The 16,548-nt window shown below is 33.6% G+C and overlaps 1 protein-coding gene across 2 annotated transcripts in view; it reads right to left on the bottom strand.

Moving 5' to 3' along the window:
• Positions 1-289: 289 nt before the first annotated feature.
• The window catches only part of LOC145662226 (solute carrier family 13 member 2-like), a 112,747-nt gene continuing 96,488 nt past the window's right edge, over positions 290-16,548 (bottom strand). Inside the window, exons 10-12 of one of the 2 annotated variants that reach the window (XM_081727567.1) lie at positions 5,557-5,750; positions 3,673-3,810; positions 290-2,202 (exon numbers count right to left, since the gene is read on the bottom strand). In XM_081727567.1, coding sequence (XP_081583693.1) covers positions 2,071-2,202; positions 3,673-3,810; positions 5,557-5,750 — 464 coding nt within the window. In that variant the 3' untranslated portion in view covers positions 290-2,070. Of the gene's footprint in view, positions 2,203-3,672; positions 3,811-5,556; positions 5,751-16,548 lie in introns of those variants that run through there. The other variant, XM_081727568.1, reaches the window with a different exon arrangement.

Raw genomic sequence — 16,548 nt, 5'->3', positions numbered from 1 at the left:
TAATGTTGCGGTATAGGCTTTTCGTACATTTAGAACCAGATAACGATAATCAGCCTAGGAATAACCTTCATAGTGTTGTCAGATATTTCCAAGCGCTGCGAAACTCACTATCCGCTGTCTTGTACATCATATTCTCACTTGTTAACCAAAACTTCGTGCAACATTTTGAAGAAATCCTTTCTAGAGGTATTGATTGCGCAATTTACCGTAAATATTATCTAGCGTAAAGGCAGAATTTTCCTCTAAATGTTAAACTTTTCTCGGGTAGTTTCAATAATACACAAATAAGTATCCGATTTATTTTATTTAAAAAATATACAATACGTACTTTCACCGTCACAGTTTAATAAAATGTACAAATTCATTCTTGTGTAAATTTATGTAGACATGTATCGTATACAAGAAAACTGACAAACAATTAAAAGATATCATTTATTGTGTAATTAATAGAAGTTGCCTTTCTATTTTTATAAAATAATGCCGTGATTTGTTTTATGTATGAAAAGGCAAGTGTAACATTAAGTAGTCGACCGTTTTACGCATTTTCTATTTTCTTTAATATTCAGAAAAGCTATTAACTTACTTTCCAACCAAAGTATATGAATGGTCCCATATCATAAATAAATATTTGTAAATTAGCTATAGAATTTTAAAATTGTAAAAGAAAAGGAAAGGAAAGCAGAATTGGCAGAATTTTCACTCTTAGGACACATGAGTTAAGAATTATTTTTCCTAATGCTCGACAGTTTATACAATGGTCAACTATGATTACTTATCTCAAACAAATAAATAAATATCGATGTGTTATGGTGAACAAAACTTCACAAATTAAGAGGAAAATTTTTATCAAACAAACAGCATTTATTGTGTTACAAGAGATAGTAAATGTTTACAATTTGCGATCTTAATTTTGCTTTCCAAATCTAAGAAAACTATTGTTCTTATTCTATATTGGAGATGTATATTGCACTCAATATTAGTCGAAGGTTCTCAAAAGGAAAATTTATTCCCTGGAGTCAAAGAAAGAAGTAGAGTCCCTACAAAGTACATGTGTTTTGATGAAGTATAAACTTAAATTTATTACAGACAGCACAAAATAAGAAATAGGTTTAATATAGGCACAAGCTTGTGCCTACTCATGGCTTCAGCCAGTCTCCGAAATAATTCCAAGCTAAAGTTACACTACACTTGCTCACATTGGAATTAAGAGTAGATTACCAACAGTCGTAAGCGTAAATTTAAAACGTTATTTGTTTACTACGCTGTTTATAACAAGACCTTATTTCAGATGTAACAGCAGTTCACGGCTTCTTTTCTAGTAGAATGATATCTTGTCAATATACCAAATTCCAGCATTATTTCAGTCGTTATTTGAAGTCGACGGAAAGTTCCAGAGCAAAGCTTTTACTACGATTGAAACCCGTTCTGGCCCTCCGCATTGAGGAATGATAAAACTTTTAATTACAAATCTAATTTAAAATAGTGTAGAAGTAAGTTGTATATAATTTCAATTAATTCATTGATAAAGACGAATCTAAACCTTTTCCGTCTTATTCACGAAAAAGCCAACTTATTGGACGGATACAAGTGAAGTACATTCACCTGAGATATTAACATTTAGAAAGTGATCTAACAAGCATTTGTTAATTACTAGACTTCAAATGTCCACAATAAGTGATTCAAACCTCGATAAACTAATATCAAAATGGAAAATTGAATCTAAAAATAATTCTTCTAGTATTTCATTCTTTAATAAAACGTAATGAATTAAGATTGATTTTAAAAATTCGCTTCACGTACTTTGGGCGTTCAAACCTGCTACGTGAACTAAAGAGGAATTGTCATATCACATGTGAAAATGATGGATTGATTCATGCGTGGTACATTTTTTGTCAGTTACATAAGAGAATATAACCTGTGTCCTCTGTTATGTTCGATGTTTTGGAATAATCTATTCAGATGTAGTTGATTCTGACAACATGTACCGTGTTTTTAGTCACCAAAGCACCGATGAATCCTTTGTACCATGCATCTCGACAGTGCTTAGTCTCCTGTGCTATGATGGAACTCCTAAGTAAGACTATGGGTTGAGTTGGCCCACTGCGGGAAAGTATGAAGATCGTATATTACAACACCCAGTGTGTTGATGAATAAGATGATAACCAGCATACATAGGACGTTCATTACGAAGCCAGCCTTCATCTGAAACACAAAACAGGTACTCTAGAAGTTTAAATAAAATATCGAGTTTACTACATCAGTTCAAATAATCATGCTCCGTCAATGGCCACTACGCTCGAACGGAAATAATGGTAGTATTTTTACTTAATTTGACTAAAAATGTTGATTTCCGTAACTTTTTTTTCTTTCTTTGAGTTTCAAGTATCAAACGCTTAATCGCTTCCTCCAAAACATAATGTGAATCTTAACAGGTTTTAAGACATCTTAAAATTAATTAATAGAGATTTGGCGCTGCTTTTACTATTAGCAAATTTAAACCTTTACGTAACTTATAAAAATTCATACAATTCGTAAATATAATTTCAACTTAAACATTTATTATTTCTTCAAGTAGATTTTTTAATCTATTGAAGATAAGAACATTATAACATGGTGCATTAATATATGAGTAATACACCTTCTTATAGAATCAACACATTTATAAAATATCAACCTTATTCTGGCCTTATATTTCACAATAAATTACATTTAATATGTGAAAAAGTTTTTTTTTTTTTCTACGGGAAAGGAAGTTTTATTGAAGAGATACATTTTATTCTGTTCAATTACCAAATTCAATTTACATCTCAACGAAATCATATCAATCTTAACTTTTCATTTCCTACAAAATATATGACTTTAAATTCTTGTATTTCCTTAGTTGTGTTTAATTTGTAATATTAAAAAAATAAATTTTTATGCTTTACAATTAAAATTTCTAGTAATCAATCAAAAATTAACAAGGAGCAAAGAAATGGTAAACAAGACTGACGTACAGATAGTGAAAGTGAAATCGTCAACTATAAATGAAGACCTCAAGAAGCTTCTCTCTTCTAGTTCAGTGCAATTAGACCAAAAAAGGACAAAATCTGGGCATTCAAAAAACAAGCCGAAACCTTTTCTAAAATGATCATGATACTCTATTCAGTAACTCAGAGGAAGTCCCAAAAAATCCCGCGTCGGGTTTAGTCACTATGGCTGCCATGTTGGCTAGCATATTTCCAATTACAAAAGTTTTCTTGGAAATTTCATGTCAGCTCTCCCCCCCCCCCTTCGCGTTACGAAATCCTGGGTAAACGAACCAATATATGTTCCAGTAAAATAGTTTAGAATGATGGAGCCCCTGCTGTGATGATCACAGTATTTCATGTCACGGACTCTCCCCTTCACGAAATCCTGGCTATGTGCCTGTCTGAATGATTTAGATCAATATCTTGAGCATGAAAATGCAGATTAATTTACATGTGACGCAGAATTTAACTGCAGCAATCAGCAGTAGAGCAATGACTACTTGAGAGGACTGCTACAACAGTCGCCAGCAAATAAAGGGTTAAGGGTTTATTGAACACTTCATCTCTTGCGGGTAAATGATCATCGACACTTTTCAATGACAAAGTAAACGACTAGATAATTGGTAGTTTTGTAGAAAATCTTAAGTATGCTACAACTCACCATGTCAGTAGTCTTCATTTCACATGCGGTGTAGACGATCGTGTTGGGAGGAGTGGAGACGGGAAGCATAAACGAGTACGAACAACAAATAGTCGCTGGAATCATCAGATAAAATGGATGCTGCTCAATCGCCACAGACTGAAAAAAAAAAGTTATTCTGTTAGATATCCCTCAACTGTAATTTATCATCAACAAAGCGTAGAATGCAGGAATAAAAGATCTAATTATTATCAGGACCCGTATGTACTAAAAAATTGGAAAATATGTACTGTGAATAAAATAATCACCCAATGAAACAGCTGCTTTCCGTCACTTGTTTAGAATGTTTAATGTGCATAGAATACATTTAATTTCTACAGTACACTACTTGGACCTTTTGAAGGTTTTCTCAACTTAAACTTCACATGCGGGAAATCACCATTAAAACATCAAATGACGAGATAGGACAATATTTATACATTGACAGATGGTTGTGGACAAAGATTTCCTGATTCCACAAACGTAGTATTTGATTGACTTAATTTTTCCTAATCTTGAATTTAAGCTAAGCACATTATCCAACTATTCTTTAACTTATTTTCGAACTTGGCTTCGGGTACAAGTTTTTCTTCAGTTCGAGCTGCAGACTCTTAAATGTTTCAACAATTGTCGAAAAATGTTGAACGAAATTAATATCTTGATGCTATTCCCATTACTCAGAGGGTAGGAGAAATATTTTCTTAATGAATGTCCAAGAAACGAGTAATTATCGATTGAGGATATTACGAATATTAAAATAATTATCTCTTCAAATATACGTAAAATACGCGGCTGCTCTTAGAATATGCACTAACCTTCAAATTTTGCATTTTTAAAAAAACGAGTCTTATTCATTATGTATAAAGTTATTTTTGAAACTTATTTCAGCCTGAAAAAAAAATGTAGAAATTTGAAGAGCGCTCAAGCATAATTTCTAAAGATAAACCATAATCTACATTGTCTTAGTACATCTTGTTGAGAGGAAAAGTAATATTTAAATTTAGGTATTAGGAGTCGTCTCAAATCTATATGAAGCATTGGGTGAGAGGTATGGAGCGCTCAACTCTATGTGAAGAGTTTCAGCTCATGTAAGCTTATGATGGACATAATCATGTCGATAGGTTTTCTCGGAGTTCCCCTGCTTCCTCTGGATTGAACTGTCAACTTATAAATTGGCAGGACATATGTAATTGAATAAGTTGGCTCTTTACCGAACAGGGGCATCCAGAATTGACCCTCTACTCTTATAAGTTGGCGATTCTCTCACAGGGACATATGGGATTGAATCCATAGCTCATATACAATCTCCTCAAATAACTCAGTTTGCAACACTGGTACATATTTTTGTTCACGATTGTTCAGCTGGCCTACATACACAACATGAGAGCTATATTCTTGTCCAATATGACAAAGTTCATACCAAACTGAGAACACTGCATTATTTACAACACTGATAACAATGTTTTTGGATAGCCTACTACGAAAATATCTTACAGATTGCTTAAATATATTTGAAACGATTTTATCTTAAAACTTTACATTGTCTGGGTTCACGGTTCTCAAAACTTTATCGTTTGTATCATAACTTCATTATTTATATCCATTGGGAGCCTATGTGTTACAGATTCGGAGGGGCTAGTTAATTTGTTTTCAGATTATTGTAAACCCATTTTACAGTCGGGAAGTCTTAACACACTGGTTCCATTTTCTGTACAAAGCGTTATTTTATATGGACATTAAATTTGAAATGAACATCCTAATAAATATTAATCTAAACTTAATTGAACGATATTATTCCACCAATTGCGAATGTCACACTACGCTTTTATAGATCTAATTCAATAGTCTGTGAGACATTTTTCTTACCAATTCAGCCAAAACGGGTAACAAAATATTGGACGTAGCTGTGTTGGAAACAATTTGTGTAACCATGACTGTCATCAAGCACACAATAAGCACGATTACTTCAGGAGATAACGCTCCCAGAAGAGTTAACTTTTGACCCAGCAGTTCATTCAGTCCTGACTTCTTACTAGCCTCTGCAAGGGCGAATCCACCGCCTGTAAACGGTAAAATGTATAATTAAATATCAACCGTTATTTGGTTAACGTCTTTAACTAATCGGTGAAAAATGCAGAAACCTATTACTTTTAGCAATGTTGTACAATTCACTTTTGTCCATTGCAACTGTAATTACAAGAAGGTGATAATGTATAAAGAAAGATTTTGTACATTGAAATATAGGAGGTAATATTTTGTTATTGCACTGCAGCTCTGCCGTGTCGTGACAAAACGCTGTAACTTTGGCGAAGAAGTTTTGCGAAAATGAGCCTTAAAGTTTTCATCCGAAAATGTGATCTGTTTCGTGTAGAACCAGTGTAACTAGGCAATAATGGTCAACCAATCAATTTTCACCAAATTTAATCACACAACATGCATTTACGTAACATTACATGTAACCACGTGTTTCCAAAGTCAAGATACACTGGTTCTACACGATACAGATCACATTTTCGGATGAAAACTTTAAGGCTCATTTTCGCAAAACTTCTTCGCCAAAGTTACAGCGTTTTGTCACGACACGGCAGAGCTGCATTCAAAACAGAAGACCTAAAAGAAAGACCAGGTCACCGAAGTATTCTACGCTGGCATCTGAAGTTAGTTTAATGATAATGGCTGTCTATGTAAACGGTAAAGCATTGGGCGACCAAGCGCATCTGATGACAAAGGACTCTTATGTCAAGTAGATTTTGTTTCATTTGGTGTCAGAATTTTTTTAAATGTTGCTATAAGTCTTCTATCTTTTCCTTTTTTCATCTATGAAAATGTCTACATCTGGACAAATTATGGGTACGGAAGAGACGAAATGGGTTACTTATATATTCGTATTTATATTTATTTGCCTGTTCATAGCTTACAATATGAGGATATTCCCCAATTAAGGTTTACAGTTGTCATATAAGGATACATTCTCTATAGGTTATCAGTAAGGAAAGTTTCAACAGAGTAATAACTCTTTTCTAGCAATAATTGTAACACATTAATGTCCTTATACTTTGTTGGTAATTGGTTATACCACCATATACCACAGGAGGTGCAACCAAACCTATGGATAAAGCCGTCACCAAACATAACAAAAATGTCAAAGGGTATTAGTTCCGATTTCCGTAGATATAAAATTAATGCTGTTAAAATTACTCTGATAACTTTCCCTCCATTGTAAATTAATCATTCATTAATCAACTATTAGTCTACTCCAGTAGTTATTACAAATAATATACTAAGAGTTGTTTGTCATTCAGATAACAAATATTCCAATGCCATTCTGTTTAACTCATTGATTGGAGTTTAACATCCATTTTCACTATGAGACTGTATGATACGGGAGCGAATTAATGTTTTAAGTGAGATCCAAATTACCACTCAACATTTAATCAGGCTTCTTTCATAATGATTTGGAACTATATGTAATGAGGACTCAATTTTCATTCAGATCGAATCCTGTATTCTCTCATCAGGGAAACAAATTCGATAGATTGCTCTGATATCTACAGGTGTTACAGGCAAGTGTTCCGTGTGCATGAAGGTGATGTTCGACATGGAAGGGAGAGAGACAAAGTTTTCGAGTTGAAGTAACACTCCTAAATTGGAACAGTTAGTGAAAGGTGAACTCTTTTACATCAAACATCATAAAATTTAAAGTAATCAAATCCTAACAAATGACAAACGTTCGACAGCAGTTACAACGCTAATGATTCATCTCTTGTGAGACGAAATTCCTGGAAAGGTTCATTTACACAAGTGCTGGATGTCGACAAACTACCCGGAAAAGACGCCCCTCATTCTTTTGTTGGAGGCTCAATAGCTTTCTATGAAGACATCTCTGTTCACTCGAAGACTAAAAAAAATTCATGAAAAAGTCTCTTTTTGGAATTACTGGAAGTTCAACAACAATTCTTTTATATAGTGCTTAAGAGCAATTCTCTGAAAGATATCTTTTGATTATCAGAAGCCCTAGCAAGTGCGCTATAATTTCATAATGAAACTGTGTAACTTGTATTTTTAACGAACAGGTCACAAATCGTAAATATTTTAATTCTTTCACGTGTGTAACGTGTATTACAGAAAAATAATTTTCAAGTATTATAAAGCAGAAGTTAATTTATACTGATAGCACACATTTCATATAATGGAACAAAAGTTGTCAAAATTGAAGCAATTACGTGAGTATCATTGAATAAAATACACTGACATTAAGAATTTTACATATAACTTATCCTCAAATACATACATGAAATATAAAATAAACAAACATTCAGTAAGTTACTGTACTCAAGATGAAAAGCAACCATATTTAAACAACAGAATAATATATTTAAAAGCATGTTTTACTATATATTTTTAAATTATAAGTGCCTGTTGTATTGTATATTTCTTGAAAAAATAAAGGAAACATCTTCACAATATTTGATTGTTAAATTTGAAATGTGAAATAATTAGGCAAAAAATAGTGATATCTAATAAGGACTTGGCAAGCTATACTTTTATCGTATTGTTTTATTTTACAATTTTAAATTTTTAATATGTAACAATCAGGTATTGTTCAATTTACTAAAATCTTGAAGGTATACAGGCGACAAGGAACAACAAATTAAAACTGATTGATACAAATAGATTTGGGGATCATTCCAACTATTTGAAAATTAACAATTCTATAAGGATTTTTTTTATAGTAATGTTTATCTTCCTATCTACATATATATCTACATATATGTAGATATAAAAAAATATCTACATATATTTTTTTATAGTATAGTAGCTAACAATTAATGTTTTTATAATGTTACAATAGTTATTATTGTTTTGTCATATATATCTATTTTTGTCAACATGTTTATTTTCACTTATATGTACCTTATAGTAACATAAAATATTATAAAATTGCAATTCTGAAGTAAATTATCATGAAAACAAGTATGAAGTATAAATCATTGTATGTTGTAATATATGTTACATAATTGCGATTATCAATATAAATTAAAAAAACAGAATATTAAAATTAGGTCCAAATTAATTTAAAACTAGGTTTCACTAATACGTATATGTATCCTCGTCGCCATAAGTGCCTTTACATCGCAGTGACGGGTATGTGACCGCGCAGTACTCCAAGGAAGGGATGGTTGTATAAGAATTTTTTATTAATTTTGAAGAGTTTTTATTTTGACTAGGGAATTAACATAGGTATAGGGAGTAAAGACAAAGATTTGAAGCATCAGTGCACGAAAAGATTCGTATTCTCAGTTTTTCTATTTATTGCTTTATATGTTAAGTTAAACACCACAATATGTATCACTGATATCACAGATCGAATTATTTTGTAAAATCGTGTCTGTAACCTATTGTCAAAACACTCATCTCAAGACATGATGTAGAGAAAAGAGAGAGAGATAAGACATCTGTAATATATGTATAATTACTCAATAAGTAATTATAAGTAAATTAGACTCAATAAGTAATTGTAGAAATTAGTTAAAGGACACGTAAGAGAGCGAAAAGGAGGTCTAGAAGTCTGAACTGTTTAGAAACGTCCTAGATGAGTGAAAATATAGTTAAAAATTGCAAAAGGTATCATGTAATTTATCTTTCTTTTCTTATATCGTAGTATACTTTTTTCTTTCACATCCAAACATCTCTATTCAGAATTACGAGATAAAGATGAAGAGAGAAACATTTCAATCTCAAGAATTATATCAGAAAAAAATCTTTTGATTTAGGCTAGATTCGAACTCGTAACCCTTGAATCCATAAGTCTGCGCTCTACCGATTGAGCTAACAATTGCTGTTGCAAAAGACTGATTTCTACAACTACCGGTTGCTGAATGGTGTGTATTAACGAAATTGGCCTAGATAATGGCTTCATATAGCTATTGCAATAATAATAATAATAATAATAATAATAATAATAATAATAATAATAATAATAATAATAATAATAATAATAATAATAATAATAATAATAATAATAAAGATGATGAACAGAATTTAAAAAGTCGCATTGTTAAAAGTTTAGTGTGCGAAGTTAGTCCTAATATGAGATTTTATTAATTATATATAATGAACGTAAGCGTGGTTTATTCGTGCGTGCTACTCAAACTGCGCAACTCATAAGGGTTGTACGCGTATGGTACAGTAGCCTTGCGTCCTCCAACCGTGAAGAAAGATTCGGTTTGAACCTATGCGTGTCCTAAGAGGAAGGAGGAGATTCAAAGAAAGAGAAGTGGTTTAGAAATTATGCAAAAATAGAATATCTCACGAGGTGAGGTGATATAGAGTTCAGCGTGTCTTTCAGCTGTGACTCTATACAAGATGTGCATCTACGACTTAACGTAGAACCCGAACCACACGACTCCTGCCGACACAAGGGCTCCCATATTGTGGTTTTCAAAGGGGTAAGTGTAAGCGACATTTCAAATATAGTTCCAAATTTTGGGGTAAATATTCAAACAATTTTTGGGTTTTCGATCTTGCAAAGTATAATTTCCTCTAGAGGGAGCAATCGCCCCCTCTTACTCCCTTAATGGGCGCCCCTGGAGACACAGGGACATGCAAAAATAATCGAAAATAAACGATATTAATGTTAAATCCATAGCTTTTGAGTACATGAATTATGAAACTTTCTATATCGTTCACATCAAAGTTTAGCATTATCGGCATGGAGGTTTAATGGGAGGGGTGAAAATTTAATAATTCTTAATTGAAAGATATGAGTGTGTATTCAATAGTTTTCGGGGTTGCTGAAATTAATAATTACACTCCAGATACCATTAAAGCCCAAAGCTTTACTCTTTCGTTAGCAGGAAGGTTATTCATTTACTTAACTCAGGAGACCTTAAAGTTAAGGATATGAAACTCGATGCATATATTTCTAATTCAAAATTATTAGATACGTATTGTAGCTTAGACTTCTAAGGAGGAGAAGGGCCAATTTATGCAATGATTTCCTTCACATTCGAATAAAATACTGTTCCATTATATTGCGAAAACTCATTTCGAGTAGTGTCATTGCTAATTTGTTTAGACCCCTACTCATTTATAACAGAATCTCACTTTTCCTGTAATTTTGCAGATAATTTTGTGTATCTGCCCCTGAAATTGTGCTAATTGAAGGATCCAGACTCTCAGACTACCTGTGCAGTGTTTCGTCCACACATATTTTTAAGGGGCCACTTTCCCCCGGGAGGAGATCAAAATAACACGTCTGTAATATAATAATAAATAAAAGAGTAGCAGCAGTGGCTCTCTGAATACTAAGTGTACCCCCCGGAAGATTTTTTCTGAAAGGAACACTGCACCTTGTAGGGATGCACACGAGACAAGATGTGTAGCTGTCTCGTCTCGAAAATGTGTTGTAAAAGTGGTCTCGACTCGAAAAATATATATTTCTCTATTGGAAGAACCGTGTCTCGACTCGAATTTTGTCTGGAAAATCCTGTCTCGATTCGTCTCGTGCGCATCCCTAGCACCTATGTCGGTGCATCCCTGAACACAAGTAAGTAATAATCAAAACTCTACTTTGCATTAGAATTATTACTAATTTAAAATATCGCTCCATCTAAATTTAATAACAGAGAATGGATTAATAATTATTGTTATACTGTTATAATAAAACAAGCATCTGTATATGCTGCTGTGATTGAAAGTGAGAGTACTAAAAAAAAATTACTTGTCATCCAAATGACCTTTCATCGCTTTCGATTATATCCTTTCAAGTTATATACTTATATGCCGCATGTAAACATATTTTGAAATACATGAAATTTAATTCAGACCCGTAACAGAAATGACCGTATCGTGACATTTTAATTCAACAATTAAATTACTGCAATCAGGTAAAATAACCTTACAGTTTTAAAAGAATGTCGACCTGCAAATGCTTCGTTAACAGTGACTGGTATTGACAACTCCCCACCTCAACATTTGTATGATTTTGTCCAGAACGCGAAAGAAACCTTTTAGAGCCTTCTGTTGCCTCTTATCTTCTTTCATGTTTTAGCTTTTTTTTTTCGATAAAATGCTCACTTGTTTTTATATCGTTGCTCATTATTATTACATGAAAAACAAAGTACTATTAAAAAGTGAAAGCACACATCATTATAAATTTAAAAAATAAAACAAAAACGAAATGACTTAGGATAGAAATGAAAATCTTGACGAACGACAAATGAACTAATAGATATTAAACAAAGTGAGCATTAAGCAGTGGACAGCGATTTGAGCCATTAGGAACTTAAGTTAAAATTTCCCTCAGAAATGATTTTTAAAAAATCCATTTGTACCGCCCGTCTTTTCTTAGTATTCGCTCCACTCCCGGGGCGAATGGACAAGAAAAGCCTACTTGCTTGCATGGGGGCCCGAAGAATTTTTTAGAGGGGTCATCTTCCTGGTTGGTATATTACGTTTGGTATTTTTATTTGTATTAAGAAAACCTTAAGAAATTATACATATATATTATACTTGTCGTAAGCCAGGTGGGGCCCGGTCCCCTCGTCCCCTTTTGGGCGCCCATGCTTGCTTCAACTTTGATAATGTGAATTTCATTTACGGTGATCTTTCTCAACCCTTAACTGAGGTCATTGAACCAAAGTACTATGCGAAGACACTGTTTAAGACAAGATGGAGAAGCACCCTTGGAGACATTTCTTTTTACTGTGATAATGCCACCCAATCCATAAGCAATACTTGCGGTTGAATTCCTTTCGTTTGTTGATCCATTCGGATTTTAAAGACATATTTGGCAATGATATTCTCTAGCAAGGTGTCGGAAGGATTGTTGAGGAAGGAATGAAGAGTCTGTTATATTTGTATTTTGTGCATATGGTGGGATTGTGGAAAGAATACCACTGTCTTTAGCTCTACGGTCATAGTGCTTAATACAACATCTATTGGAAAGCTAAATTTACCTTCATTTTATCTCATATTCGTAAAATATCCCTTTTCCCTCTTTAAAAAGGTCTATCCTGTGCCGTGGAAATTTTCCTCAAACTAGCATCACTTGTGCGTGTGGTATTGGCACCAATTGATGTACGAGTCCATTTCATTTGTAAAGGGTGTTTTACAGCCAACCACGCAAAGATTCGACTTTATTGTCCTTTTGATGTATTTTATCCATATCTCAGTCTGTACAATATTTATTTGAAGCTATATGAGGAAAATTTTTCATCATAATATTTTTTTAAATAAATATTTACATTTAAAACAAAATTCATTTTTCTAATTTGGCTCCCTGTTCACCTGGCGCCTCCTGCGAACGCGTAGTTCGCAGGCTTCAAGATCCGACCCTGCAGTAACAATGAAATTCTGTATTACCGCCCGATTATCGTTGTTGTGGAAACATTCATCATGATATGACGTAGGGAAATGAGTTACATTACGGTTCTAAGATCTAACATCAAAGTTGAAACATCGCAAGTAAAACAAAAACATGTAATAGCAAATAGTTTTGAAAATAATTTCAGTTTAAACTAGCTGCGACTATATTTAATTCAAAATTAAACTTCTGGAGTGCAACATATGAGCGTAGCTAAAAGAAAAAATCAATAAGAACAGTCGGGATTTGAACCTAAGACATACAAGTAGGAGTTCCTAACACTAACCATTCATCTACTATATTTTGTTTACTAAAAATATTTTCCATGCAGCAAAATGCCATTTCACACTGAAACATTAACAACATAAGAACAAAGATTTCAAGAAATTTTTGCCAAAGCTTATGTATTAAAGGTATCCTGGTATTCGCCCAGTGGTACTGCAAAATCACTAGTCAGGATGCCTCGTATCGAAATTTGAACCGGGAGACTCTCAATTACGAAGCGTCAACACTAACCAGTAACCTTCGTTCGCTCAGTAAATGTCTTCAAATTACTTTTCTGTAATTATTTTTCAAAAATGTTTATTATTTTCATGAAGCAAAGAGTGCATCTTCTACTTGGGTTGAGAACTATATCTACTATACTTCTAACAGTCAACTAATAGTTGATGTTCATTATTTCTATCGATTTTCTACGTCTACTAAGTTATTTCAATTTTTTATAAGTTTTCCCTTCCGTTTATGACAATGATTAGAAATGAAGGCTCCTCTTCTTATACAAATCTTGATCATTGTAACGTTTTTAGTCAAAATTCTGAATTATTGAAAATATTTAAATTAGTTAGAATGAAGAGGATAATACTAAGAAACATGGTTAGAAAAAAAGAAACATTGTTTAACGAATTGATAAAATCAAGCTTTTTCAAAACATAAAAAAATACTGTATGGTATGGGATGATCATGGAAAAAGTAAAAATAGCCATCGAGGACACACTAACCAACTACTGTACGCGGATAAGTCTAGGTTTGTTAACTTGGTAGACGTATATGAAGAAACCACTAACAGAAAATAGCTGATAGCTTTACGCCTAATCATCTCAGCGACCTCGAAACTACGAACTCTACATTAAGGGTCTTCAATACAGCGAAATTAAACTACCGCTAATTTTAGAGTTTTTCTGTAATATCTTCAAAACAAATAAAGATATCCGAAAAGCAAAAACGTAGTGTACTAGACAATATTATTTTGCATGCGATACCGTCATTACAACTCATCTATCTGCTTTCTATTTGCAACTGTCGATAAATTTAGCATTTTTTGCGGGTTCTGTAATTAGCGGCATAACCAAAACAGATAGGTGAATTGTGGTAAAGGTATCACATGCATAAACATATTGTCTAGTTCACCACGTTTCTGCTTTTCGAATATTTTTATTTGTTTTGAAGATATTACAGAAAAACTCTAAAATTAGCGGTAGTTTAATTTCGCTGTAGTGAAGACCCTTAACATCGCTTGTCGTTTTCGATCATTTTATATGTTACTCCCTTCCATTGTCCGACGCTATGCCTTACCCCTTATCCCAATGCATGAAAAGCAAATAATATTTTCGCAAACACCGCGAGGGGCAGGGAGGGAGTAACAGAACGCACACAGCTCGCTGTATGGCTTTAGGGCAAATACCTAAAGGCATAAGCAATAGGCCACTTGACCAAGAGCAATGTTGCTAAACGTAAGACAATGTAAGCCCACGCGCAGCCTGTCTCTTCGCGTGGCATTACCTTCGACACAAAATCACTGACCCTTCGAACAAGATAACATTGTTGCGCTCTCAGAGTCAGGTTTTAATTGCATTTGTGTTGAAGAAATGAAATGAAATCTTTAAGTTTTATGTCCCACGGTTGTGCCGGTTAGGCTAAAGGAGATGGTGATGATGAGTAATGAATGAAATGAAGAGAGTGGGAGGAAATAGGAGAACCCCGAGGAAACCGACGCACATGGTGTTCGTCCGCCACAAAGTTCAATTGGCGGGGACTGGGATCGAAACCGAGGCCCCAAGCACTAGAGGTGAAAGCTCTGTCACTGAGCCACCGCGGCCCTAAAGGAAAAGAAAAGAAAAGCGCACCCAAGACAATACCTCTAGAGTTGTGGGGAAACTTGTCCAAATAGACTTTTCTTTTTATTTACATTTAAAAAGATATAAAATATATTTCCATGATGGAATAAAATTCCACTAATACAGTATAATAGACATCTAAATTAGAAATAGCAAAAACAGCTGAAAGTAAGGAGAAAGCAGTAATTTCACATCAGGTTCCAAAGAGAATAAACAGCACCGAGTAAGCAAACAACAGCGTTACTCCTCCTGTGGTCCTGTCCCGAGCATGTGTCAAAGGTGACGTCATTGCACGATATGACGGAAACGCGTTCAGTGATGAACTTACCAAGCCAGTAACTACAGTGGACTCTTTTTAATTCGAAGTCCAAGGGGACAAGAAAAAACTTCGAATTATCCAAAATTCGAATTATCCGACAACATTCATTTTCACATATATAACAACAAACAAACCAAAGTACTGTGCATCAAAAACATATTCATATGGTGTAGACTTTACCTTTAAAGCAGCTTATTATTTGCGTGATCGAATACCGCAAACTAACAAACGGCATTGACTCCACATAATTCAAACTACGTGCACAATGGAAAATATATTTACGTACAACACTACAACATACATTGAAGCCCAAACAATTAAACACCAGTAACAATTTGAATATTCTGTTCTCACTTTTAAGAAGTCGTAAACCTCATTTACTTAAATTTGATTGTTTTTGTACCGTCAATAAATCTTGAATTTCATGTATTGCGTGGAATGCGATATAAATAACATTTGGTTGACTATATCAATAATTCATCTTAAATTTTCAACTAATCCTGAAACAAGATGAGATTGGCACACGTTCTCTATCTTCACCTTCATCTTTATCATTACATAGATTTTCTATTTATCTTTTGTATTACTCTTCCCTATGGCTGCATCTGGATAACTGAAAACACATTAAAACTGTATTTCTCTGTTTACATATGTCCAACATTAAACATTTTCAACTGTATTTACTTCGAATTATCCAAAACATAGGTTCAAAAGTTCGATTTATCCACGACTTTTTACTATTGTTTTCAATACAGTTTTCAAGGGGAATGGACTTCTGTTCGAATTATCCAATATTTCGAATTATCCAAGTTCGAATTAACCGGACTCCACTGTACTGTATTTACACCACGGAGTCAGACACTCTATAAAGTGCCTTTTATCTATACAGGATTATGAGCGATCAACATTATAACTGTTACATTTTTCATTCTCTGTTGCAAGAAAATAATTGACATAAGGATAGGACCTGTACTTAAACGCAAAATTACATAAACGGTCTGGTAGTTTTAGTTAGAACGATCCGTCAAGTGGAGGTGGGGTAAGTTCTCAAACATTTA

This window comes from Thermobia domestica, chromosome 10 (assembly GCF_964235325.1).
Source record: "Thermobia domestica chromosome 10, izTheDome1.hap1.1, whole genome shotgun sequence".
Classification (NCBI taxonomy): domain Eukaryota; kingdom Metazoa; phylum Arthropoda; class Insecta; order Zygentoma; family Lepismatidae; genus Thermobia; species Thermobia domestica.
Note: the sequence above shows the minus strand (reverse complement) of the source record. Positions and strands in the feature narration are given on the sequence as shown.